Source organism: Typopeltis vanoorti, chromosome 15 (genome assembly GCF_054136105.1).
Source record: "Typopeltis vanoorti isolate ZY-2024b chromosome 15, IOZ_Tvanoo_1.0, whole genome shotgun sequence".
In the NCBI taxonomy this organism is placed as follows: domain Eukaryota; kingdom Metazoa; phylum Arthropoda; class Arachnida; order Uropygi; family Thelyphonidae; genus Typopeltis; species Typopeltis vanoorti.
The window spans coordinates 54,712,592-54,739,309 of NC_143563.1; the positions used below are offsets into that span (position 1 = coordinate 54,712,592).

At 36.3% G+C, this 26,718-nt stretch overlaps 1 protein-coding gene across 2 annotated transcripts in view; it reads right to left on the minus strand.

The window, feature by feature from the left end:
* The window catches only part of arx (asterix), a 296,423-nt gene that overhangs the window by 32,543 nt on the left and 237,162 nt on the right, over nucleotides 1-26,718 (minus strand). For both annotated transcript variants that reach the window (XM_090404855.1, XM_090404856.1), the window contains one exon: nucleotides 11,612-11,736. In XM_090404855.1, the coding sequence (XP_090260981.1) occupies nucleotides 11,612-11,736 (125 nt within the window). The remainder of the gene's footprint in view (nucleotides 1-11,611; nucleotides 11,737-26,718) is intronic.

The following is a 26,718-nucleotide window of genomic DNA, read 5'->3' on the forward strand; positions in this document are numbered from 1 at the left end:
GGAATCTGGTCCATGGCTTGAAATTAAGAAAACATCATATCAATATATGTTTTCCATAAGCTTGGTTTTAATGAGAGGAGTCCTTAAGGGTCAAAGCTGTATAACTGAGAGCAGACCTCCACATAGCCTTTAAAGGAATGCAGAGAACCAACCAGGGCTTCTGACCTAATGTCCAATCCTCACCTTTTCGTGGCGCACCCTGTTGGGTATCTACCCGGATACTGAACAAACGAGGATGGGCTGACAATTTGGGATTTAGCCGACCAAATTGTATTCTTATTGGCTTAAAACAATATACAAAACGATGGTACAACACGACAAAATTTGATGCTGGCTGGGGCGTCGCCCAGTTAAACAAAGCCCCCCCCCCCCCCCCGTTGTTTTCACCAGGGAACCAGGGCAAACAGTGAAAAGTCAGCTACCAGAACAAATCTGAAAGCACACCCCAACTCAACATCGCCAGAGTTAAAGATCGGTACTCTCAAAACATGAGAAGCCTGAATGGCAAAGAAATGGAGCTAGCTGAGGAATCAGATAAGTATAAGATCGACATAATAGGGATGACTGAAACAAAAAAAAAACAAAAACTGGTGAGATCTTTCTGAGCAATAAATACAAAATGTTATATTCAGGAAATGACAATCAAGGAAAAGAAGGAGTAGCCATAGTATTCAACACTAAATACTAGGCTAATCTTTTTGAATGACAGGCAGTCTCAAGCAGAGTGATGTGGGCTAATATCAGAATGGGGAACTGGACAATGAGACTTATTTGTGCCTATGGTCCCACAGAAGGTTCTACTAAGGTAGAAGTGGAGGAATTTTTTGATGCTTAAAAAAAGCAACTGTCACAATGAAAAAGGAAAAGTTGGTCCTTGTTGGGGATCTAAATAGCAGAATAGGAAACGATTGTGAGACATACAAAAATATTTTGGGAAAATTTGGAGAAAAGAGCAAAGCTAATAATAATGGCAAATATCTGTTGGATTTCTGCTCAGGACATGGACTGGTTATTACTAACACTATGTTCCAACATAAAAATGTGCACAAATTCACATGGAGAGAAGAGGCAAGGAATAAGAAAAGTCTCACTGACTATGTTATTGTTGATAGTGATGTTTTCTCCCTGGTGCAGGACACCAGAGTGTACAGAGGATTTGAAATTGGAAGTGATCACTATTTAGTCTTGAGCAGGATAAAATTGAATTTCATATTGAAAAGAATAACATGTAAGAAAGTTTTAAAGTGAATAAAAGTTGAGCAGCTCTCAGATGTGAACTGTAGACTAAAATACACAAAGATTATTGAAGAAAAAATGAAAGAGTTTGAGAACAGGAACCAAACCTTGGAGATTCAGTGGCAAGCCTTGAAGAAAACCCTGCTTGATTCAGCCTGAGGGGCATGTGGTGAGGTAGTCTGCAAGGATAGAAAAATCAGAACTCCATGGTGGACACAGGAAGTTAAAGAGGCAGTGAAGGAAAAGAAGAAAGGATATCAAAAGTTCCTGACAAATAAGTCAGCTTTTGCTCTTAGAGAATACAGAGACAAATGTAAGAAAGCGAAACACTGTGTAAAACTAGCTAAACAAAAGTCATGGGAGGACTTTGGCAAGAACATAGAAAATAAATATCAAGAAGGTGGCAAAATATTCTGGAGGTTGTTGAAGAAGCTTAGGAATGGAGAAAAGAGTGCTGTAAAAGGAGTTAGAGATGATAAAGGTGAGGTGACATGAAAATGGGAGAAAAAGATATCCTCGAAGTATGGAGTAATTACTTCGAAAAATTGCTAAATGAAACAAGCAGTGATAGCACAGTTGTAAAAAACACTCAACAGGCATACGGTCGGAATACATATCCATAATTGAAGTAGAAAAAGCCATCAAAGGCTTGAAATGTGGAAAGACAGCAGGAGTAGATGATATTCGACCAGAAATGCGTTAGTATGGTCGTATAAAAGTCCTACAGTGGCTGCACTGCATAGTTTCAGAAAGCCTAGACAGAGGAACGAATTCCTGATGATTGGAGTAGAGCTCTAATAGTACCCATATATAAAAAGGTAAATAAAACTGAATGTGAGAATTACAGAGGTATTTCCCTGCTAAGTGTTCCTGGCAAGATCTATGCAAGTATTATTATTATTGTTCCGGGCAACTCCAAGGAGTCGACAGACACATCGAGGGAGGCCATAACATCATGTCAAGAACAACTATTCGACATTGACACAGTATCTATCATACCCTGCCTTGAACTCATTCACGGTCGTAGCACCCACAACAGACTCTGGAAGCTTATTCCACTCATTCACCACTCTCCAAGTAAAAAACTTAGCTCTAACACCCTTGTCAACCACGCTCTTGCCCAGCTTCCATGCATGGCCCCTAGTCCTCCAACCACCAGTCATATTTTCAAAAATATCTTCTGGATCAATCTTGTAGAAACCCTTCAGTAATTTGAATGTCTCAATCATATCACCCCTCCTTCGCCTATCGTCCAATCTCTGCAATCCACAAATCTTCAACCTATTCTCATAAGGTTCATTCCACAGACCTTCTATCATCTTGGTCACTCGTATCTGGATCCTCTCCACTTCCTCCCCATCACGAAGAAACCCTGGTGCCTATAACTGGGCACAGTAGTCCAGATGGGGTCTTATCAAGGCTCGATACAGAGGAACAACAACTTGTTTGTCTCTGCATGTTAAAGTATTTTTAAGAAGCCAAGTGATTTGATGAGCTGATTTAGTCACTTTTGCAATGTGCCCCCTAAACTTCAACTCCCTATCCACCAACACTCCTAAATCTCTGGCCTCATCAATCTGCTGGAGTACGGTTCCACCAATGCGATATACTGCTGCTATTCTTTTCACCCAAAAGTGCATAACCTTACACTTTGCCACATTAAATTGACATCCATTTTTCCTAGCCCAGTCCTCCAAACTATCCAAATCATCCTGTAACATTTTGACATCCTGTCCACTCACAATTGCTCTACCCAACTTTGCATCATCAGCAAACAAGTGAACACTTCCTCTCAAATCCTTTCCTATATCATTGATGAACAAATTGAAAAGCAGTGGTCCAAGAACAGAGCCTTGCGGCACACCACTAGTCACAAGCCGTCTTTTAGACTGCAGTCCTGCATAAACCACTCTCTGGTATCTCTCCTTCAACCACCCTCCTATCCATCTCACCAACCCTATATCTATCCCCATCTGCTGTAGTTTACTGATTAGGGTTCCATGTGGTATCCTGTCAAAGGCCTTGGCAAGGTCCAGTAGTATCACTGTAAACCCATTACCCCTATCCAGTTCAGCCATCACTGTGTTATAGAACATGAGCAAGTTACTGAGGCATGATCTACCCTTCACAAAACCATGTTGTCCCCCATACAATATCCCATTTTCATCTATCCAATCCTGTATTCTTTTCTTGACTAATATCTCTAAGACCTTGACAATGATTCCTGATATGCTAATCGGTCGGTAATTTACAACAGCAGACTTGGAACTACCTTTATGCAGTGGAACTATTTTCCCCTCTTTCCACCCCCACGGGACTAACCCAGATCCGAGACTCAAATTAAACAAAATGGTCAAGGGCACTGACAATTCTTTAGCTGCTTCTCGTACGACACGAGATGGTATACCATCCAATCCCACGGATGTATTGACATTGAGGTTATGCAAAAGACTACTTACCTCCACTTCATTCACCACAATTCCCGTATAATGTACTGGTTTATTCGTTTCTGCAACCTGGATGATATATACTTGCAAAGTGCTCACTCAGTAACTCAACTATATCAACTGATTCAGTTACCTCCCTACCATCAGCATTCTTTAAAATCATTCTGCCATATACATTTTTCCTTTTACTTGCTACATATCTAAAAAACTGTTTAGGATTCTCTTTAACCTGCATGGCCAACGTTCTTTCATAATCCTTTTTTGCTTTTCTTACCACACTCTACCCTTCTGGCCTGCGCTTTATTCCGTTCATGTGCCTGCCGGTCACCTTTCTCCTTAAATTCCCTCCATAGTTGTTTCTTTTTTTGCAGCTCAAGCTTAATGGTGTTATTCATCCATTTAACCCCCTACTTGATTTATTATTCGGACTCTAGGTATACAGTCAGCCATTGCTTCATGCAAACACTTCTTAACTGCCTCCCATGCACTATCAACTTCTAGTCCTTGCAGTTGTACATGCCATGGCACTGAACCAATCAAACTCCTAAGCTTGTCATACTTTCCAGCCCGATAATTCCACACGTACCCTGTCTTAATTGGAAATTTCACACCTTTAGCCACCTCCCAAGTCAAGACCCTATGATCACTCTCACCAATTGGTGGCAATGTGGTCATATTTGTTACAGCCAAATCCTCAGATGTAATGACTAGGTCAAGCACTCTCTGACCCCTAGTATTTTCCATTACATGCTGTCGCAGATAGTTATTCCTTAATAACCGCATAAAATCCAATTCCTTCCTCCCGTGTGTCCTCTCCTCACTCCAATCAATGCGACCATAGTTGAAATCTCCCATAATAATTACCCTCCTTCCACTCATTTCTTCTATTTGCATGTGCATATTGTCACTACCATCTTTTCCATCACCTGGTCTATAGCAGCACCCAATTGTATATTTAGTTCTGCTAGCCACAATCTCACACCAAATGGCCTCAAATGTGCTCTTTTCTCTAGCCTGCAATTCAACTTCTATTCTCCTTGGCTGTAGCTCATTAGCTATCATCAACAATACTCCTTCCCCCATTTTATTCTCCCAGTCATTCCTGAACACACTATACCCATCACATTCAATTCCACTAGCTATATCATCTACAGTCAGCCATGATTCACTAATACCAATAACCTGTAGTCTGGAAGTGCCAGCCATGGCCAAAAACTCTTCCTTCTTGTTCCTAATACTCCTAGCATTAGTGTACATGAATTTAAGACCCCCATTAGCCCCAACCCTACCTTGATGCCTTATATTAACTATCCCACTCTGATTTGTTGTCCTTATTCGCTCGGGCATATTATATTCATTCAACTGCCTCCCTAAGGACTGTATATGTAAGTATACTTGAGAAACGGTTGAGAAGAATTGTGGAAGAAAAGCTTGGTACAGAACAAGCTGGATTCAGGCCAAATAAAGGCTGTCAGGATCAGATCTTCACTTTACGACAAATAGTTGAGAAAGCATAGGAATATAACAAAGATCTGTATTTAAGTTTTGTTGATCTATCAAAGGCATATGACAAGGTGCCAAGAGAGAAGCAATTCAAAACACTACAGTTATATGGTGTCAATGGGGCATCATATCAAGCAGTACTTCGTCTTTATTTGAGTTGCAAATCAGCAGTTAGAACTGAAGGATGTATAGGAAGATGGTTTAATGTTAAATCTGGTGTGAGAGAAGGATGTACATTATCCCCTCTGTTATTCATTATCTATATGGATCACATTATGAAGTGGTATTAAACATGATATCAGAATTGGAGATGCTAATGTCAGCTCTTTGCTTTATGTGGACGATGTTATACTTCTAAATAAATCTGCTACAAGTTTCCAAGATTCCCTGACTAAACTGAATAACTGCTGTAATAGATATGGTATGAAGGTCAGCATTAAAAAGACAAAGACAATGAAAATAGGTAGAATTGTTTTATAATAAGTTTAGTTTAATCCTTTATCCAAGTGTGAGCAAACAAAGTTTGCACCTGAAAGTATCTTCAGGACTGGGGTCAGGTAGTGCAACACCAGGCAACTCGTTGCAAAGGTGGAGAAAGCTCTCTCATCACTCCTATCTCACTATCTCCCATAATGCAAAGCACATCTCCTTGCAGATATGTGTAATGCTATGCATGAAGGCAAGGGCCACTACCCATACTGGTTTCGACCTTTATTGAGGTCTCGTCAGTGGGATCCAGGCCCAGTAGTGGAGATACAAAGGCAGAAGCAATGAGAGGTCATCCAGACCTATAGGTCATCCCCTCCTATCTCACTATCTCCCATAATGCCGGTTTCGACCTTTATTGAGGTCTCGTCAGTGGGAGCCAGGCCCAGTAGTGGAGATACAAAGGCAGAAGCAATGAGAGGTCATCCAAACCTATAGGTCATCCCCTCCTATCTCACTATCTCCTATAATGCCGGTTTCGACCTTTATTGAGGTCTCGTCAGTGGGGGCCAGGCCCAGTAGTGGAGATACAAAGGCAGAAGCAATGAGAGGTCATCCACTCCTATCTCACTATCTCCCATAATGCAAAGCACATCTCCTTGCAGATATGTGTAATGCTATGCATTAAGGCAAGGGCCACTACCCATACCGGTTTTGACCTTTACTGAGGTCTCGTCAGTGGGAGCCAGGCCCAGTAGTGGCAAACGCAGAAGCAATGAGAGGTCATCCAAACCTATAGGAGTTGCCAAAGGGTGTGCAACCTTATTATTAAATTACTCCGGATTCAGAGAAAGATGTTGAGAGTTTATTTTTTCTTGGTTAGACTATAATAAGTTTAGTTTAATCCTTTATCCAAGTGTGAGCAAACAAAGTTTGCACCTGAAAGTATCTTCAGGACTGGGGTAAGGTAGTGCAACACCAGGCAACTCATTGCAAAGGTAGAGAAAGCTCTCACATTACTCCTATGAACCTGGAGTAATGAATCCTATGAATCCATTTCTTTGAATCCGGAGTAATTTAATAATAAGGTTGCACACCCTTTGGCAACTCCTATAGGTTTGGATGACCTCTTATTGCTTCTGCCTTTGCATCTCCACTACTGGGCCTGGCTCCCACTGACGAGACCTCAATAAAGGTTGAAACTGGTATGGGTAGTGGCCCTTGCCTTAATGTATAGCATTACACATATCTGCAAGGAGATGTGCTTTGCATTATGGGAGATAATGAGATAGGAGTGATGAGAGATCTTTCTCCACCTTTGCAACGAGTTGCCTGGTGTTGCACTACCTGACCCCAGTCCTGAAGATACTTTCAGGAGCAAACTTTTTTTGCTCACACTTGGATAAAGGATTAAACTAAACTTATTATAGTCTAACCAAGGAAAAATAAACTCTCAAAGGTAGAATTGTTGAAAATGTCAACTGTGTTGTGAAGGGAACCTGTGGAACAAGTAAAACATTTCAGCTACTTAGGCACGATTTTTAGTGAAGATGGTAAATTAAATATGGAAATAGACAACAGATCAACAACGTTGGTATGGTAGGAAGTCAATTGAATAAATTCATATGGAATAAGAGAGAAATTAGTCGGAACATTAAATTAGCTGTATACAAGACAGTGTTCAAACCAGTTTTAAGTTATGGTTCTGAGAGCTGGGTCAGAAGTAAAACACTTGACCAAAGACTAGAGACCGCAGATATGAGAGTCCTGAGAAAGATAATAGGTGTGAACAGATGGCATCAATGGCAATATCATATTAAAAACGAGGATATTAGGAAATAACTTGACATTGTCAGCATCCAGGAATGCCTTAGCAGAGCTAATCTCAGGTGGTATGGTTCACTTAAACAGAATGGGCGAGGAAAGATTAGCAAATCAAGTGTTCTCTGCCAGGTTGGCAGGAAAACGACCCAGAGGAAGACCAAGATATAGGTGGATTGATAAGATACAAAGTGCCTTAGACAATAGAAATATAAGATCTGATAATGTTGGAGTCTTGACAAGTAGCAGACTAATTTGGAGGAAAATTGTAGATAGGAAGTTAGTAATGATGTAAATTTTTCATGTAGTATTATCATAACCTGTACACCCCTTGAGGGTACATGTCAGGAATTTCATGATGATGGTTTTAATGAGAAGAAATTGACTGCTTTTTCCTCAAAGGCTTCTCCCAACAGCAAATTAATTCAAGTGCAATCCAGCAATCATTCTTCTGATGCACATTCTTATTTTGTTCATTTTTGTGGGTGGGATTCATTAAAAATGCAAAATTTTAATAAATTCCACTGTGTCAGCAAAGAATTATTAAAAAGATTTGAAAATATCTTTTCAAATCTTTTTTGCCAATAAAAATTATCAGTTGAAACATACTAAATCAGAGAAACACATTTTTGTACATTCTAAATTTATTAAATTCCATCCAACCAGAGTAGAGTGCAGTATATAATTTCAATACATTTTGTCCCTTTGTGATCTGCAAATATTCAAAGGAACAACAAATTTTTGTAAGGATTCTAAATATCAAATTTCAATAAAATCCATTCAGCTGAAATAGCAGAATAAGTCGGATGCAGACAGAACAAAACAAATTTAACAGATTTAGTTCATGTTGCAAACACACCTAAAGAGTTGTATGCCAAACACAGAAGAAAAGCAGGGGTACATTGGAAATGAAACTAAGTATTGTATATAGTTATCTTCTTTTTTTTTTTTGCCTACAAAGCTTCTGAGAAAATTACTAAATGGCACTGAAATTAGCAAATATTTAGACACAATTACATAAAAAAAAAAAAAAAAATTAGTGAGAGTAGGTGCAAGGATTTTTAAATTTGAATGTTATTATCCATTTCCTGAGGACTTTCTCTACTCAATAATTTCAAAGAAAAACTTGTAAGCCAGCATCATTGTCAGTGCATGAGTTAGCAGTGGTGTGACATGGTACACAATATAAAAATTGCCATGCATAAATTAAGCTTGTTGACTAAAAATAAATAATCTAATGTTATTTATCGTTTCACTGTACAGTTTTAAATTATACAAATCAATTAGTGCTTCATTTTCTACTTACTTAAAGATGTATATGCTAATTTGTAATACAGTAGTATCTCGCTAATCCGAACTAATAAAAACCGTGATCATTCGGATTAGCGAATTTTCCCCAAGAGATGACAATAACTAGCGTTTAAGACAAAAATAATCAGATTCTAATGACATATCAATTTAATTCTGTAAATAAATGAAGTAACTGATAGAGAAAAAGCTACTGTACTGTAATGTTAAACTTAAAAAATAATACAAGATTATTTTAGTAAAAAATTTAGTTTGTATATATCTGTATTGTTGAGGATTTTGATTTAATAAAATTGCATAGTTCAGTATGTAAAAATATCACTTTCTTGTACACAACACACAAAAAAAAGTTTCACAAAATAACATACAAAAAAGTTTTTTTTTTATTTATCTGTAAAAAAAAAGTCACTGATTTTCTTTTGCTTCTTGGAAGCTAAACTTTTTTCAAATGCTTCTTCTCGGAGCTGCATTAGCAATAAAATTTTGTGAAAAGGCGTATCATTCTGCTTAGCCCATTCTAAACACATATTAAAACTGTCCCCTGCCTCTCTATGTTTTACTTTTTTTTTCTTTGAGTTCTTTATCGTCATCATCGTCTTCTAATTCATTCTGTATCGTCATATTTATAATTTCAGCATCTGATTTGATTTCGAAATCAATTCGGTTCTAATGATTGTAACCCATTCCTTAACATCTGTTTATGAAATATCAATATCTGAATTTATATTTTTAACTAAATTATGCACATTTTGAATTTCCTCTTTTTGTATATCGCCATAGTTATCTTGGTAAATTCTAGAAGGCCACAGTTTTTTCCATGACGCTCAACTTGCTCCAGGTTTGAGGCTTCCCAAGCAGCAGCAACTGAGAATGCTACATCCTTCAAATTTATATTTTTTATTGATGTGGTAATGTCATAATTTTGGGAAATTACATTTAAAAGCATGTCTTTACGATCTTTTAATTTAATGGATTGTATTATGATTCATTGGTTGCAACAATGGAGTACAGTTTGGAGGCAAAATAATAGTACACAAAATAATAATATATAATAAATAAAACTTTTTTTTTCCCTTTCAAGCTGCAGTTCAAATTACTGGATGGTTCGGACAAAAGAGGTTCGGATTAGCGAGATACCACTGTATAATAATTATCTTTCAATGACATTATTCCATTTAGAAAGTACAGTTTCATTTTTTTTTTCAAATAATCATTCACACATTCACACTACCTAAAGCAAATTTAAATTCTAAAATTGTATTAGAATATTTTGAATTTTCATAAGTTAATGACAAACTACTGATCTTATGAACTAGCTTGAAAGCCATTAAAAATACACTAGAAATTTCAAAAAAAGGTTCTTTTACTCTCACTCTCTCTGCTTCCTAGGATTTTAAATGCACTTCCAGTTGCTAACTAAAAACAAGTTCATCTCACCTAATTTTTTTATTTTTAAGTAATGCTCCCCACTTTTACAGTGCCAAATATACTGCAAGTGTTGAAATATCTTGTCGTTTCCTCCTCACATTAATCTTAGTACTGCATCATTACACTTGCCTACTTATAACAAAAATAATCATCTGCTGTTTATACAGTGTGTCCACAAAATATCTGCCAGACATGTTATTTGCACTGTATGAATGTATATATAGATATAGATATTTTACTCTAATTCATGTAAAGGTAAAAATTAACCTGTCAGAGTTAGATATCATACAATGTAATTTCTGTAGAACATCATCCTAGCATTCATTTAAATGAATTAATGCATGAACCAGATACTGAGAATAGTTGAAGTAGAATACCATGGAAGCGAACTATTTGAAAAAAAACCAGTAGTACAGAAGGCTCAGATAAATTTTAAATAAAAGCCTGTCTTCTGTGAATCTGTGTCATCTATCATATGTGAATCCACATATGATAGATGATATTCAGAATCTCTCTCAAGTATTTTATTTAATGAAAAAAGTCATTCTTTTCATAAACTGAACACCTTAATTAAAAGGTCTTGTCTTTTCTGCAGGTGGTGTAAATTATGCCAGAACAATAACTCTATAAGGAGGAGGGGTATATTACCTCTGTAATACTATGCATGGTCTCTATCCCACTTGTATGCTATGCAATGGTAGACCCCCCCCCTTGGAAAAACATGCTACAGACTACTATGTGCAATTGAAGCTCCTGCAAAATAATTTTTGATTTCTTCAGTCTTTTTTTTTTAGATTACTTCATCATCATCAACAACCATGAGTCCAACGCCAATAGGTGTCTGATGCCATCTTGATATGATTCTTCCATTGTATTCTATTTTGTGCAAGATGACTCAATTTGTGTACAGAGTTTCTGCACCATTTGACAATGTCATCGCCCCATTCTCCGTTTGGTCTTACTTTTTCGTTCTTTCCTTCACATTTTTAGTATATTATTGTCGTTTTTACTGTTTTTTTATTGTATTCAAACATTGGTCAATGTTTGACCAATGTTTGATTTTACCATTGATTTTTTTTTAATACTTATTTCTTTTACTTAAAAAGAAAAGTGGCTATAATCTATAATGGCTATACTCTAGCAGCCATTAATGCCTTTAAAATGATAAAAATCAAACACTGGTCAAACACTGACCAATGTTTGATTTCACCATTGATTTTTTTTTTAATACTTATTTCTTTTATTTAAAAAGAAAAGTGGCTATAATCTAAGAAGACTGATTTTCCTTCCATCCACAATACTAAAAGTAGTATAGTTTTTAAACACTTTTATGGATGGGACTAACACTCAAGAAAAAAACTATACCAGTGAACATTTTGTTTGCCAGAAAAGCTTTTAAAAAATAAAATAAACTGAATGACTGTTAATTTATGAAAACTCACCCTTGGCACATCTGCTACTTCACCAGGAAGCAAAGGTGGAAAATCCACTAATTCCTTATGCTTTGCTGTGGCTGCTGTTGAATGCAGTTTAATATCTTCAATTGCACTGTTTAATTTTGATCCAACTGGAATTAACATATCAAAGATGCCTCAGAAATGTATTTTGAATTCTTCTACTATTTAAGTAAATATACAGAACTTAAACATCTTGAAAAAAAAATCAATGAATATTATCTCTCTAATTAAATGGTTTCATTTGAGCGAGACAGACTGACAATGCATCAACATTTCTGTGGAAAAAACACCCTTAGCTGATGTGTGATTTGTAAAGAATTAAGGAAATGAGTTAATCATGAGATGCAGTCCAGACATTGTACATTAGGTTTAACCTATTTTAGGCTTAATTATATTAGACCTTACATTAAACTTACATTAGGCTTAACCTATACAACAAATATTCTTTTCAAAAGGATAGGGAAGGAATAGGTAGTATTTTAGAATGCTGAGGGGTTAGCTCCTCCATAAAAATGACTAACTGTGATATACCATTCATTTTACATTGTGGATTTATATTTTTGATTGCAATATAGGCAATATGTTATAACAAAATAAAATTCATTACAGTGCATTACAAATGTTAATACCATGGCATGGTTTCAACAGCTGTGTTTATGGTGTCTCAAATATTTAAATCAAATACGATTTGATTTAAATATTATATCATATTCATATTTAAATATGAATATGATTAAAACAAAATAAAATGTTGCACTATTCTAGCAGCCATTAATGCTTTAAATAAAAACGTGATGCTTTAAAATGATAAAAATCAAACACTGGTCAAACATTGACCAATATTTGATTTTACCATTGATTTTTTTTTTAATACTTATTTCTTTTATTTAAAAAAGAAAAGTGGCTATAATCTAAGAAGACTGATTTAATTTCCGTCCACTATACTAATAATATATATTGTGTAATCATTTGAATGAATTATCACCATTTTGGGAAGAGTTCAACTCTTACTTAAAATGGTAAAAAAATTTGTTTTTTAATCGTACTGTTGTAATAAGCATTGTTTGTACTCACTTACAGTCAACTATTCACAAAAAAGGACTAGTAATGTTGTATATTTTAGTTTATGGTTTCATGAAAAAATATACTCATGATCAGTAATAGCACTAATGACTTGGTGCATTCGTAAACTTGCCAACACAAAAATCTCGCTCATTCATCATGGTATCCTTGTAATATAGCAGTTTGAAATAATGTTTTAAGCATTACACTAAATGCTATGAGGTTGATTATATTTCAGATTAATTTCATCAGACAAAGTATAAGACAATAATCTCGAACCAGTCTGGTTTGAGGCTATTCCATGTGCAATTGAAGCTCCTGTAAAATAATTTTTGATTTCTTCAGCATTTTTTTTTAGATTACTTAGTGCATTTTTAATATATTATTGTAGTTTTTACTGTGGGGTGCTTAAGAGTCAAAGCTGTATAACTGAGAGGAGACCTCCACATAGCCTTTAAAGGAATGCAGAGAACCGACCAGGGCTTCTGACCTAATGTCCAATCCTCACCTTCTCGTGGTGCACCCTGTTGAGTACATACCTGGATACTGAATGAACGAAGATGGGCTGGAAATAAGGGCTTTAGCTGACCAAATTGTATTCTTATTGGCTTAAACCAATATACAAAACGATGGTACAACATGACAAAATTTCATGCTGGCTGGGGAGTCGCCCGGTTACACAAGGTCCCCGTTGTTTTTGCCAGGGAACCAAGGCGAACAGCGAAAAGTCAGCTACTGGAACAAATCTGAAAATAAACCCCAACTCAACATCACCAGAGTTAAAGATCGGTACTATCAACATAAGAAGCCTGAATGGCAAAGAAATGGAGCTCGCTGAAACAAAAAAGACCAGTTTTGGTCTTTTTTGTTTCAGTCACCCCTATAAGTACCAGATCGACATCATAATAGGGGTGACTGAAACAAAAAAGACCAAAACTGGTGAGATCTTTCTGAGCAATAAATACAAAATGTTATATTCAGGCAATGACAATCAAGGAAAAGAAGGAGTAGTCATACTATTCAACACAAAATACTAGGCTAATCTTCTTGAATAGCAGGCAGTCTCAAGTAGAGTAATGTGGGCAAATATGAGAATGGGGAACTGGACAGTGAGACTTATTTGTGCCTATGGTCCCACAGAAGTTTCTACTACGGTAGAAGTGGAGGAATTTTTTGATGCTTTAGAAAAAGTAACTGTCACAATGAAAAAGGAAAAGTTGGTCCTTGTTGGCGATCTAAATAGCAGAGTAGGAAATGATTGTCAGACATCCAAAAATATTTTGGGAAAAATTTGGAGAAAAGAGCAAAGCTAATAATAATGGCAAATATCTGTTGGATTTCTGCTCAGGACATGGACTGGTTATTATTAACACCATGTTCCAACATAAAAATGTGCACAAATTCACATGGAGAGAAGAGGCAAGGAATAAGAAAAGTCTCATTGACTATGTTATTGTTGATAGTGATGTTTTCTCCCTGGTGCAGGACACCAGAGTGTACAGAGGATTTGAAATTGGAAGTGATCACTATTTAGTCTTGAGCAGGTTAAAGTTGAATTTCGTATTAAAAAGAATAACATGCAAGAAAGTTTTAAAACGAATAAAAGTTGAGCAGCTCTCAGATGTGAACTGTAGACTAAAATACACAAAGATTATTAAAGAAAAAATGAAAGAGTTTGAGAACAGGAACCAAACCTTGGAGATTCAGTGGCAAGCCTTGAAGAAAATCCTGATTGATTCAGCCAGAGAGGCATGTGGTGAAGTTGTCTGCAAGGATAGAAAAATCAGAACTCCATGGTGGACACAGGAAGTTAAAGAGGCAGTGAAGGAAAAGAAGAAAGCATATCAAAAGTTCGTGGTAAATAAGTCAGCTTGTGCTCTTAGAGAATATACAGAAACAAATGTAAGAAAGCAAAACACTGATTATATTTAGTCAGAAACAAAGTCATGGGAAGACTTTGGCAAGAACATAGAAAATAAATATCAAGCAGGTGGTAAGATATTCTGGAGGTTGTTGAAGAAGCTTAGAAATGGAGGAAAGAGTGCTGTAAAAGGAGTTACAGATAATAAAGGTGACATGAAAACACGAGAAAAAGATATCCCTGAAGTATGGAGTAATTACTTCGAAAAATTGCCAAATGAAACACTCAACAGGCATAGTCAGGAATACATATCCATAATTGAAGTAGAAAAAGCCATCAAAGGCTTGAAATATGGAAAGGCAGCAGGAGTAGATGATATGAGATATGAGACCGCAGATATGAGAGTCCAGAGAAAGATTAGAGGCGTGAACAGATGGCATCAATGGCAATATCATATTAAAAACGAGGATGTTAGGAAAGAACTTGATATTGTCAGCATCCAGGAATGCCTTAGCAGAGTTAATCTCAGGTGGTATGGTCACTTAAACAGAATGGGCGAGGAAAGATTAGCAAAACAAATGTTCTCTGCCAGGCTGGCAAGAAAACGACCCAGAGGAAGACAAAGATATAGGTGGATTGATACGATACAAAGTGCCTTAGACGATAGAAATATAAGATCTGTTAATGTTGGAGTCTTGACAAGTAACAGACTGATTTGGAGGAAAATTGTGTAAATTTTTCATGTAGTACTATCATATCCTGAACACCCCCTTGAGGGTACATGGCAGGAATTTGATGATGATGATGAGTTTTTACTATTTTTTTTATTGTATTCAGTATACATTTGCTAGTATATTTTAATATATTTGCTAGAGTTTTTAAAGAATGGAGCAAAAAACCTGGCAGAACAATAAATAATAAAAGCTAAAGATAACAACAGCATGGAGGCCAGAAATTAGAACCTTTACACTGATGATATAAATAAAGGAAAAATAACGTGAAATTTCAAGATCAAAAAGAATTATTTGAAAATATTCGTGCTTGACAATGGAGTCACTACATCGAGCTTCCAGTAAGCTAAAATAAAGGATGTAACAAAGGCAAAAGAAATATGGAAAGGAAAAGTTAAACAGATGGGCAGTGATAGTCAGAACTAATGATTTCAAAATATAGTATGAGAGAGGATGTGAAAGGCTTGACGAAAGAAGCAATAAAGAAAGGTGAGAAAGTAAAAATCATAAATTTATTACCAAGATACGACAGTAATGAGTTAATGAGGGCTATGATAGCAAATGATTCAGTGCACAGGCTATGTAGAAAAAATCTATTTGAATTTTTGAATGTATGGAGTGACTGATGTAGAAAAGACTTGTATGAGAGGGATGGACTGAACTTCAATAGATTTATTATCAGGTGCCTGGAGAAACTATTTATTGGAATGAGACCTAATGCTGAGAATCAGGGAAACTAGATCTTAGTAGGAACATCATGGATGTTTATGTAAGTTCAGCTAGGACATTCAGACATAAGAGTGGTACAAATGTCAACAAACATGGTCATGAATCTGCCAAAGGGATGGACTATGCTTTGGATTTGGTCATTTTGGGTGTGTCTAGAGAGGGAAAGAAGAAGAAAGTTGTCCAACTGTGCCAGTAGACAGTAGATTTAAGTATAAGAAAAAGTGACGAGGTAACTTGTTATTTGTACATAAAGATCAGGAGCAATAGAAACAAAGTGGTTAGTTTGTTGCTTTGGTGAAAACATTGTGACCCAAAATTATTGGCATTAGTGAAACCTTACTCTTAGAGTCAAATACAGAGTAAGTGGAATGAGTGTAAAGGATAGTATTTTTAGAGATTACAGAAGAGTTAGGAGTGAGGGAAAGTACTATTAATGATATCAGATGACTTGAGCCCAATTAGATTAGAACCATAAAAAAACAATAATGGTAAGATAAATGCTACTTGAATTTAATTTTGGAGCTATCAAAATTAAATTCAACCATCAAGGTGCTATGTGACCACCTATTTAATATTTTAAACATAGAACTGTGGGAAATCCTAGACAACATTTCCAATGCAATGGCTAAAAAAGAATTCGTCAAAGTCAAAAACCAGCACCAGAGAAAATTTGAAATTCTCCAACAATGCAATGCTACACAATGATGCAATTACAATAAGATCGCATCATTGTCAATTTATCATCATTAAACTTAACCAAAGAAGCCATTAGTCAACATAAGTCAGCACAATTTTGCTGTTACTCCCAAGAAAGTTCTAAAAGCCAAAATAATGGCGTCCGTTGAACGGGGAATATACGGCCTGTTTCCAGCAACAGACAATAACATATGTTTAGATGTGGCCTACATCCTAATCCATTCTAAGCCTCCCAAAAATAATATCCCAAATAAGGAAATCATTGCTCTAAAAGAGCTACATAATAATAATAACCACATTATCATAACCAAAGCAAAGGGATGATGATGGTGATGGATGCAACAGAATATGAAAACAAAATGCACACACTTCTACAAGATCAGTCAACATACAAAATTATAGACTGAGATCCCACCAACTCACAAAAGAATAAGGTGAGTAAATTATTGAAAAAAGTCACTTCCTGGCCTAAAGAAACAGTAAACGAATTCAAGCCCTTTCACGTTAAAACACCCAGGATACATGGAGCACCAAAAATTCACAAAACAAGGTATGCCCTATTGCGGATAGCATAAACAGTCCCACGTACAAACTGGCTAGACATTTAGCTAAGTTACTGGCCACTCTCAAAAGCAATTCTCTCCCCTTTGTCAAAAATTCTGCACACCTAAAAAATATTTTAGAAAACCATACCCTAAAAAGTACAGACATAATGGCAAGATTTGATATCACCTCATTATTCACAAATGTACTGCTAACTGAAAAACCCTGGATCTGCTAAAGTCACACTTTCCCCATGATGTATTTGAACTATTTAAATTTACAACACATGCAGGATATTTTACATAGAAAGGGAAAATATACAAACAATTAGATGAGATAGCTATGGGCTCCCCCCCCCCAGTCAACTTCTATATAGAACACTTGGAAAAGCTAGCTACCAATAAAGCCACTGTCAAACCAACGATTTGGCTATGCTATGTTGATGATGTGCTTGCCATTTGGGTACATTCTTTGCACATTTAAATAGCCAACACCCAAAAATCCACTTTACAATGGAACTGGAAACTAATAATCCTGGATGCACTAATCACACATCTTCCAGATGGTTCCTTATCAGTTCACAAACAATCACACCATTACCCATCCCAACAGTATGGTATCCTAAAAACGCTAACCCACAGAGCAAGTTGTTCCAATGACAATGCTCTTACTGCTGAACTCACTCACTTATGCCACACCTTCTTAGCCAATGGCTATAATCCCCATAAGATAGACAAAATACTAAATGCTTCCATTTAGTATTTTGTCTATCTTAATACCCCACACTGTCCACCACATTAAAGGCACATCTCTGGTGCTCTTACCGTTAGGAAAGGTAAGGGCACCAGAGATCAGATCCTTTGCCTTAGACAGATCATAGAAAAATATAAAGAATTCAGACTCCCTCTAGTAATGTGTTTCTTAGACTTCCCGCGTGTGAAACTGTGGGAAGTAATGAAAAGAATGGGTTTTCCTCAACACACTATCAGGTTGATAACTAACTTGTATAGGGAGCAAGAAGCCACGGTAAGAACAGGTGTTGGATTGACTGACTGGCTTCAAATTGGAAAAGGAGTTAGGCAAGGATGTTTACTTTCTCTTCACCTGTTTAGTATATATGCAGAGGACATCATGTGTGAAGCATTGGATGAGCTCAGGACAGGAATTAGGATAGGAGGTAGATTGATCAGTAATCTGAGGTATGCTGATGATACAGTACTCTTTTGTAATGACATGGAAGAACTAGGACTACTTCTTGACAAAGTTAACAAGATCAGTAATAACAGAGGACTTCAACTCAATCCTAGCAAGACAAAGATTATGGTTCTCAAAGGAAATACAAACAGGGAAGCTCTTGAGAAACAAGTGTACCTTAATGGAGAAAGAATTGAGGAAGTCAGCAAGTTTGAGTACCTGGGATCCATTATTAATGTGAAGAATTGCTGTTCAGAAGACGTCAGAAAAAGGTTAGAAATGGCTAAAACAACAGTCAGAGACCTGTCTAAATTCTGGAAGGATGGATCTATCTCCATGGGGAAAAAGTTGAGGATTTTGGATGCAGTTGTTTTTCCAACAGCAATGTATGGATGTGAGACTTTGAACCTAAAGAAGTCAAATAAGAAACGGATATTTGCTTTTGAGATGTGGTGTTACAGAAGGTTGTTGAGGATATCATATAGGAAATTAAGGATATCGACAGAAGAAACTACGAGAATGACAGAAGAAAGTTAAAATATTTTGGACACATGGAAAGAATGGAAGGGGAACTTCTCAGAACAGTAATAGAAGGTAAAGTTCCTGGAAAAAGAGGAAGTGGTAGACATCGATTGGATTGGATTGGATTGGACGGACGGATGGATGGATGGATGGATGGGAGTGTGTGTGGAGTGGCTGATCTTCAGAGAGTTGAGGTCACCAGAAAAGCAAACAACAGGACTACATGGCGAGGCCTAGTGTGGCACATCATCCGAGCATCAGAGTGACCATACAGCATTTGCAGATGCCCAGTGAACATAGAGAGAGAGTGTTCAATAAATACCAGCTACACATCATGTTAAATTGACTACTCTCATCCATTTACCCAAGGATAGCATCTCTCTTCTGTATCACATCCAGGTGTCTATCTAGCTTACTATGGTCAGACAGGAAGAACTGTGGACATCTGCCTCAGTAAACATAGAAAATACATCTGGCACTATCACTATGGCAAGTCAGGTCTAGCAGACCATGCTTTGGATACCCTTGTACAAAGGATCAACTGGAAGAAAATTGAAGTGCTGCACAGAAACTTTTACAGGTAAGAGAGGTTGTTCTTAGAATCAACAGAAGCCCTTGAAACATACTCCAACCTCAACAAGTATGGCTGTATAAATTTGCCTAAGATTTGGGAGACAGTCATCTTAAGACATAACTAATACCTGCTTTCTCTCTCTCTCTCTTTTTTTTTTTTTAAACAGAGAGGGCGAGTGATTAGGACTTTAGTCTTTGTGTTGTAGCTACAATTGTTCTAACTAGTCCTATTGTTATACCAGATTGTTGTTGTTTTCTCAGGCACTGTGACAAACTGTTTTTTGTGCCCTGGAGATGCTGGTTAGAATACCAGCGAAATATCACCAATAAGTCACTAAATAATTATTTACTTATCAGCCTGTGTTCTAATATATACTGTCAAAATTAATCAACATGTACAACGAACCCACAAGCCTTTCTACACGTTTCAGTGATCATGCCATATTGACATGTAAAATAGCCAACTATGTGGATTTTCCAATCAGGACAGATTATATAACTACAAATCTGAAATTATGACAAACTCAGAAGAATACTATCTTTGGTTCCATGGTATCAGTTACTAAATGGAAAGGATATTAGCAGTTCATGAAAATCTTTGAAAAGTTGCCTAAATGATGTGGTATCTGAATATGCCCTAGAGTTTGAAGAACAAATAGGATGGGAAGTGAAATGGATGTGCAATCTCATTAAACAAGAAGTCCATAAGAAGATGATGCAGAAGGAATTCATGAAAATAAGTCAGAGGAGGTATGAAATATATAACGCTCAGGACAGAAAAGTTAGTTACAAGTATATTGTATGGAAAGCTAAGTAGAAGTTTGAAAAGAAATTGGCTGTAGACTAAAGGCAACCCATAGGAATTTTTGTTATGCTGAAGTAAAAGAAAGAACAAATGCAGAAGAAAAACTTTACTGAATGCAGACAGTATGCTTGTATCAGAAGGGGATGCAATAGAGAAGTGAGCACTCATTATATGAGCTAAGATCTATCAGTGTGGTGTATGTAAGACAGAGATGCATGAGAAGGAAGTGCAACATATGTTGTATAACCTAAATAAGAATTCAGAATTGCAACTGACATGTAAAGTCAGGTGGGGGGGGGGGGGGTGAATGTGTGCAGACTCCCATGAAGCAAGGAAGTAAAATGAATTAAAAATGTAAAATCTTGTCTTAGATAACAACATTGAATATTGGTACAAGGTGTAAAGATAGTTGTGGGGTTAAGGAAATACTTGTGTGTGTGTTCATTTTATCGATACTGAAAACTGCCAGTAGAACTGCTTAACCAGAGAAACCCACATTTACATCTGAAAGAGTTTATTGTTTTGTGAAAAGCACAGTATGAGAGCAGGGCCGCCCCTAGGAATTTTGCCGCCCCTTCTCCCTTATTTTTCATATAGTTTATGCCAACTTTGCCACCCTGTGCAAATGCACGTCTTGCACCATCGGTAGAGCTGGCCCTGTATGAGAGATGATATGAAACAGTTATTTGAAGATGCAACACTATGATAGAGGTAAGTTGAGGTGGAGGTGCAAGTTTGTCAATCCATAGGTTATGTAGAAGGAATGGTGTGCAGTTGTGTAGATGTTGGATGGATTGCACCTAAATGGATTTGAAGTTAGGTGTCTTGTGAAAACATTATTCACTGAGAGTGTTGCCGTGTAAAGTCAGGCAGTGGGGAGGGAGTTGGAGGTGAATATGTGTGCAGACGCCATGAAGCAAGGAAGTAAAATGAATTAAAAATGTAAAATCTTGTCTTAGGTAACAACATCGAATATTGGTAAGTGTAAAGATAGTTGTGGGCTTAAGGGAATAATTGTGTGTGTGTGTGTGTGTGTGTGTGTGTGTGTGTGTGTGTGTGTGTGTGTGTGTGTGTGTGTGTGTGTGTGTGTGTGTGTGTGTGTGTGTGTGTGTGTGTTGTGTGTTCATTTTATCAAACAATATCCTATAACACCCTCTCAAAAGTTTATAGACCAATTATATTACCCATTATTCTTCTGTCTATCAGTGTCTGCAGTCCACATACTTTCAATCTATCTTCATAATCCACATTCCAAAATCCCAATATCAGCAGCCTTTCCACCTTTTAACTTTATCTCTTTGGAACCTAGAAGATTTGGCCTCCTCACGTGTGATTTTATTAAGGCCTTGTAAAGAGGCAAAACAGTGACTTCTATATCCTTACATGTCAGTGTTTATTTCAACATTGCAATTATTTTCTGAGTTGCATTTGCAATTTTTGTTATGTGAGCTTTGAACTTCAACTTTCAATCTGCCATAACTGCATGATCTCTAGCCTCGTCAGTTACTCTAAGCATTAATCCCACTAATGTATAATAATGTGTTGTTGGATATTGCATCATGCCAAAGTGTCCATAACTTTATGCTTACTAACACTGAATTGATAACTTCAGTGTTTGCTGTTTAAATCACCCTGTAAATGTTGTATATCAGTAGCATCTTTGGTTGCCTTTCCTATCTTTGCATCATCAACAAACAATTGAAGATCTGCTGTCAGGCCCTTTCCATTATCAGTAATGTACAGAATAAACAACAGTGGCCCAAGGATGATCTCTGGGCACACAACTGGTCACCTTAAATCTGCAGATTCACATCTCCCATATACCACTTTCTGATGCTGGTCTATCAGCCACTCATTTATCTAAGTCAATCATTCATATTCCAATTTCAAAAGAAAGACCCATATTCTCTATTTTATGCAACAGCCTTTCATTTGGTATACTATCAAATGCCTTACGGTATCACAGTGTATCCATTCCCTTTATCGAGCTCAGCTATAATATTATAAAATATGAGCAAATTGCTCACACATGACCTCCCTTTAGTAAACTCATGCTGTTCCTTGCAAAGTATATCTTGTTTAGCTACCCATTGCCATATGCAAGTTCTTACAAACTTCTCTGAAATCTTTACAATCACTCCAGAGATACTTATAGGTTGATAGATACAGATCATTCTTTGCACCACCCTCAAGCAATGGGATTATGATACATTTTTTCCATTCTTGTGGGGTCTTTCCTGAACTAAGACTTAGATTATACAAACATGTCAAGAGCTTTGCCAGTTCATCTGAACATTCTTTTAGAATTGGGAATTAGAATTCGAAATTGGGACGTTGATTTTATGTCTCTTGACATAAAATCAAGCATTGATTTTTATTGCACTATGAAGGGATCCTAAGCATTTGTGCATTTTCTTTAAATTTTCTTGTGAAACAGCTAATATCAACATATAGCATTTCTGTTTGTTTGTTGCCAGAGGGCTTGATGGTCAGTAGTGGTCGTGTGGAATGCAAAACCTGATTTGTGTTCCCTTCTTTTTTCAATGTCTTTTAGATGTTCAGACATGCAAATCTCTCCTGACCTTCCCATCTGGCCTACATAGCAAATCCCACAAGAGCAATGAATCTCATAGATGCCAGGTTTTTTCATGAAGTGATGTGGCAGTTTTGGTGGATGTAGGAATCTTGATATTTTTCGTAAAGGTAAAAAAAGCCACTTTTATGTTGTACTTGCAGAGCAACATAGCTACTTTGTCCATGACATTTTTATTTTTGATGTATGGCAGCATGATTGTAACCTTGAAATCTTATTTAAGTAAGGGAGCTGAAGGAGCTGTATTAAGATTTTTTTTTTTGATCATCTTGGATTCAAAACCATTAAATGCAAGGTTCTGTGTCAGGTAGTGTAATTCTTCATTTCTTTTAATTGGTGTGCTAGATATATTGTATGCCCTGTCTCGCAAAGTTTTAATTATGCCTATCTTTTTCAATGGATGGTGATGTGAAGCAGCATTTAAAAATCTTCCTGTTGTGGTAGGTTTTTCTGTATATGGAGAAGGATAACATATTTTCCTCTTTGTTTACTTTGACAAGGATGTCAAGGAAAGGTAATTTTTTTGTGCTGCTCTAGTTCAATAGTAAATTTTATATGGGGATGCAAGTTGTTTAGATAATCTTTGAAAGCAATCAGCTCATCTACAGTTCCCGATCAAATGACGAAAATACCATCAACGTAACGTAGCCAAACGTTTGGTTTTTTCTGATAGGTTTTTAATGCATTTGTTTTACATTTGAAATTTTCCATGTCATTTCTGGGTATATAGGTGAAGAGACTAACTATATCAAGACTTGCTAAGATGTCTGAAGGTTCTATATTTATATCTTTTACATTTTCAATGAAATGAACACTATTCTTTACAAATGATTCTGTTTTACCTATGTGTGGTGTTATCATGTTTGTCAGGTATTTTTCTAAGTTTGAAGTTGGAGAATCAATCCTATCTACAATTGGCCGTAACGGAATATCTTTTTTGTGAATTTTTGGTACTCCATAAATTCTTGGGACCAATGGATGTTTTAATGATAAAGATGTTTTTAATTCTTCTGGCCAATTAGGTAACTTTTTGATCAACTCATTGGTTTTTTTAAGTGCACACCAAATGGGATCTATGTCTAAGGATAATAGGTATTGGAATCCTCTAATAGGTTGTTCATTTTTTTTTTCTTTTCATATTCTTCTGAATTCATAACTATTGTTGTATTTCCTTTATCTGACTTGATTATTACTATGTTTTTATCTCGTCTTAATTCTTTAAGGGCTATGAATTTTGATTTAGGTAAGTTTCAACATGGTACTTTACATTTTAATAATAAAGCTGAAGTCTGAATGCAGGAAGATTGCAGATTCCTTTCTCAATTTGTTTAGACTGATCTAGATGTTTTCCTTGTTGAAGCAAGTTAAACTCTTTTATTAAATTATATTCTTATGATTCACAATTGCTGTAGCATTGTTGAACGTAATTCTATCAATGTATTCCCATAGGTCGGATGGCAGTAATGTAGCCAAATCACTACGTACAGTAAACGTATTTTGATCTATCTTTGATCTAACTTTCTGTTTCACAAGAAAATTTAAAGAAGCTGCACAAATGCTTAGGATCCCTACACAGTGCAATAAAAATCCAGGCCTGATTTTATATCAAGTATGGTCTGCTTTCATCAAAAATTTACCTACCACAGACCTAGGATATAGCATGCATGAGCCACAGAATGTGATAACAACTAGCAATGTTCCAACATGCATACAGTAATGAATATGTCATTTGTATCCTGGTTTATCAATTTGTTTAACAGTTGTGAAGGTAAAAAAAGTTATAAAAATGATGAAGTTATAAAAAACATCAATATGTGTAATTAATCGTCAATAAGCTTTTGTTATGTAAAACTTTTATGTACCATTACCCCTGATGGTGTAAGTCTTACAATGCATGAAAGTTATCGGGTTTTTTAATTGTTTATTTTTAATAAACTCTTTATATTATAAATCAACTCTTTCACTTTAAACCTAACAATCTCACTAATGTCATTAATTTTCATACCAGGAAACAAGATATAGTCAGGTTAATGTTAAGTATGATGATTTTTATGATGATTCTCTGATCACAGAATCATCATAAAAATTTTGGTACTCTTCTCTCACTTTGTTATATATTCCTTTTTCTTCCCCCACACCTCTTTTTTCTAATCTCAGCTCTATCACTTGTCTGAAATCATTTGGGCTCACACTTTGTTCTGTGAAGGACTACTTGTAAGCATACTGTTTCTTCATTCTTCGCATTTTCTTATACCTCACTTTCATCAACAATCTCACCAACACATCCCTCCATTTTTTTTTTAGCATTCTTCATTCTGCTTTGTGTTTTACACCCCCCCCCACCTCCATGTGTCAGCAAATTACTATGAGTGCAAGTTGAATGATTATTATGGGGGGACTTAACTATGAAGATATAGATTGGAAGGAAGAAAGATCACACGACAGGAAGGAAATGGAATTTATACACCTACTGAGAGATAATTACTTGAATCAGCATGTGTTGGAGGGTGACTCAGAGTGCAAGAGTATAGGACCTGGTCATAGGATCAGAAGAGCTATCCATAACTAGGATGGCCACATGGCTTGTGATTGGGGAAATGTGACCATTCAGTCTTGACTTGGACGAATGCAAAACATACCATGAAGGAGTATACGTGAAACTACAATGAAGGTGATTATGTCAAGCTTTGGAAGATGCTTGAAACCGTACTTAAGATACAGAGGGTTAATCAAGTAGGAGTTAGAGATGAGCAGTATCATTAAGCATGAGCTGCAAAAAAGGAAATTGTTGTGGAGGATATATATAAGGAAAAGGGTGACCGGCGAGCTCATGAACAGTGCAAGGGTCAGGCAAGAAATATGACCAGCAATGGTAAGGATGGACAGAAAAATCAGACTATTAGAAAAAACTAGCAAAGCAGGCCAAAGGAAATCCCAAAGAGTTATTTTATTACGTGGCAAGTAAGAGGAAGAATAACCTTAACGAGTGTTAATGGTGACAAGGTGACAGAACAAATAAAATAGTTGAGTTACTGACTGACTTTGCAAGGGTATATAATTGAAGGTGAGGTTTCTTGTAGATAAATTTATACATTGGTTATACATAGCTTTTAATTTTTCAGGAAATGACAACATATACTAGAATATTAATTATAAAAAAACGTTAATACTTCCTATATTTCAGCAATGTTACATTGCCATCAGTGGATGGCACTAATTCACCCACATACAAACTAGCCAGAGTGCTCACACAATATACTGGCAACACACCTTCACACACAAAAAATTCAGCCCACTTTAAAGCCAGTGTAGAAACCTCACACTTCAACACACTGACAATGGTCTCGATGTCTCCTCCTCCTTATTCATCAATGTCCCGCTAAGGATATCCTCAGACGTCATTCAAGCCATATCTCCACCCGATATCTAAGCCCTATTTCAGTTCACCATGAACTTAGGCTATTTTGTTTAGCAAGGAAAATTCTACGAACACATGGAGGGATTGCCATGGGTTCTCCACTCTTTTCAGCCCTGGCCTGTAAAAATTCGATGCAGCGTAAATTTCCTTTTTTATTGCATCGACTTTTACAAGGGGTCACATCCAAAAGAATTCACAAAAAGTAAACTTGTAAAATTTTTATGTAAATAATACTAACAGCCCATATATTGAAACTCAGAGGAATTAACATGCAAAATTGTATAAATAGAAGATGTATGAATATGCTAAAGGTATTATCATTTTCTATGTTAAGTAATACCAAGAGCCCATGTATAAAAACCCAG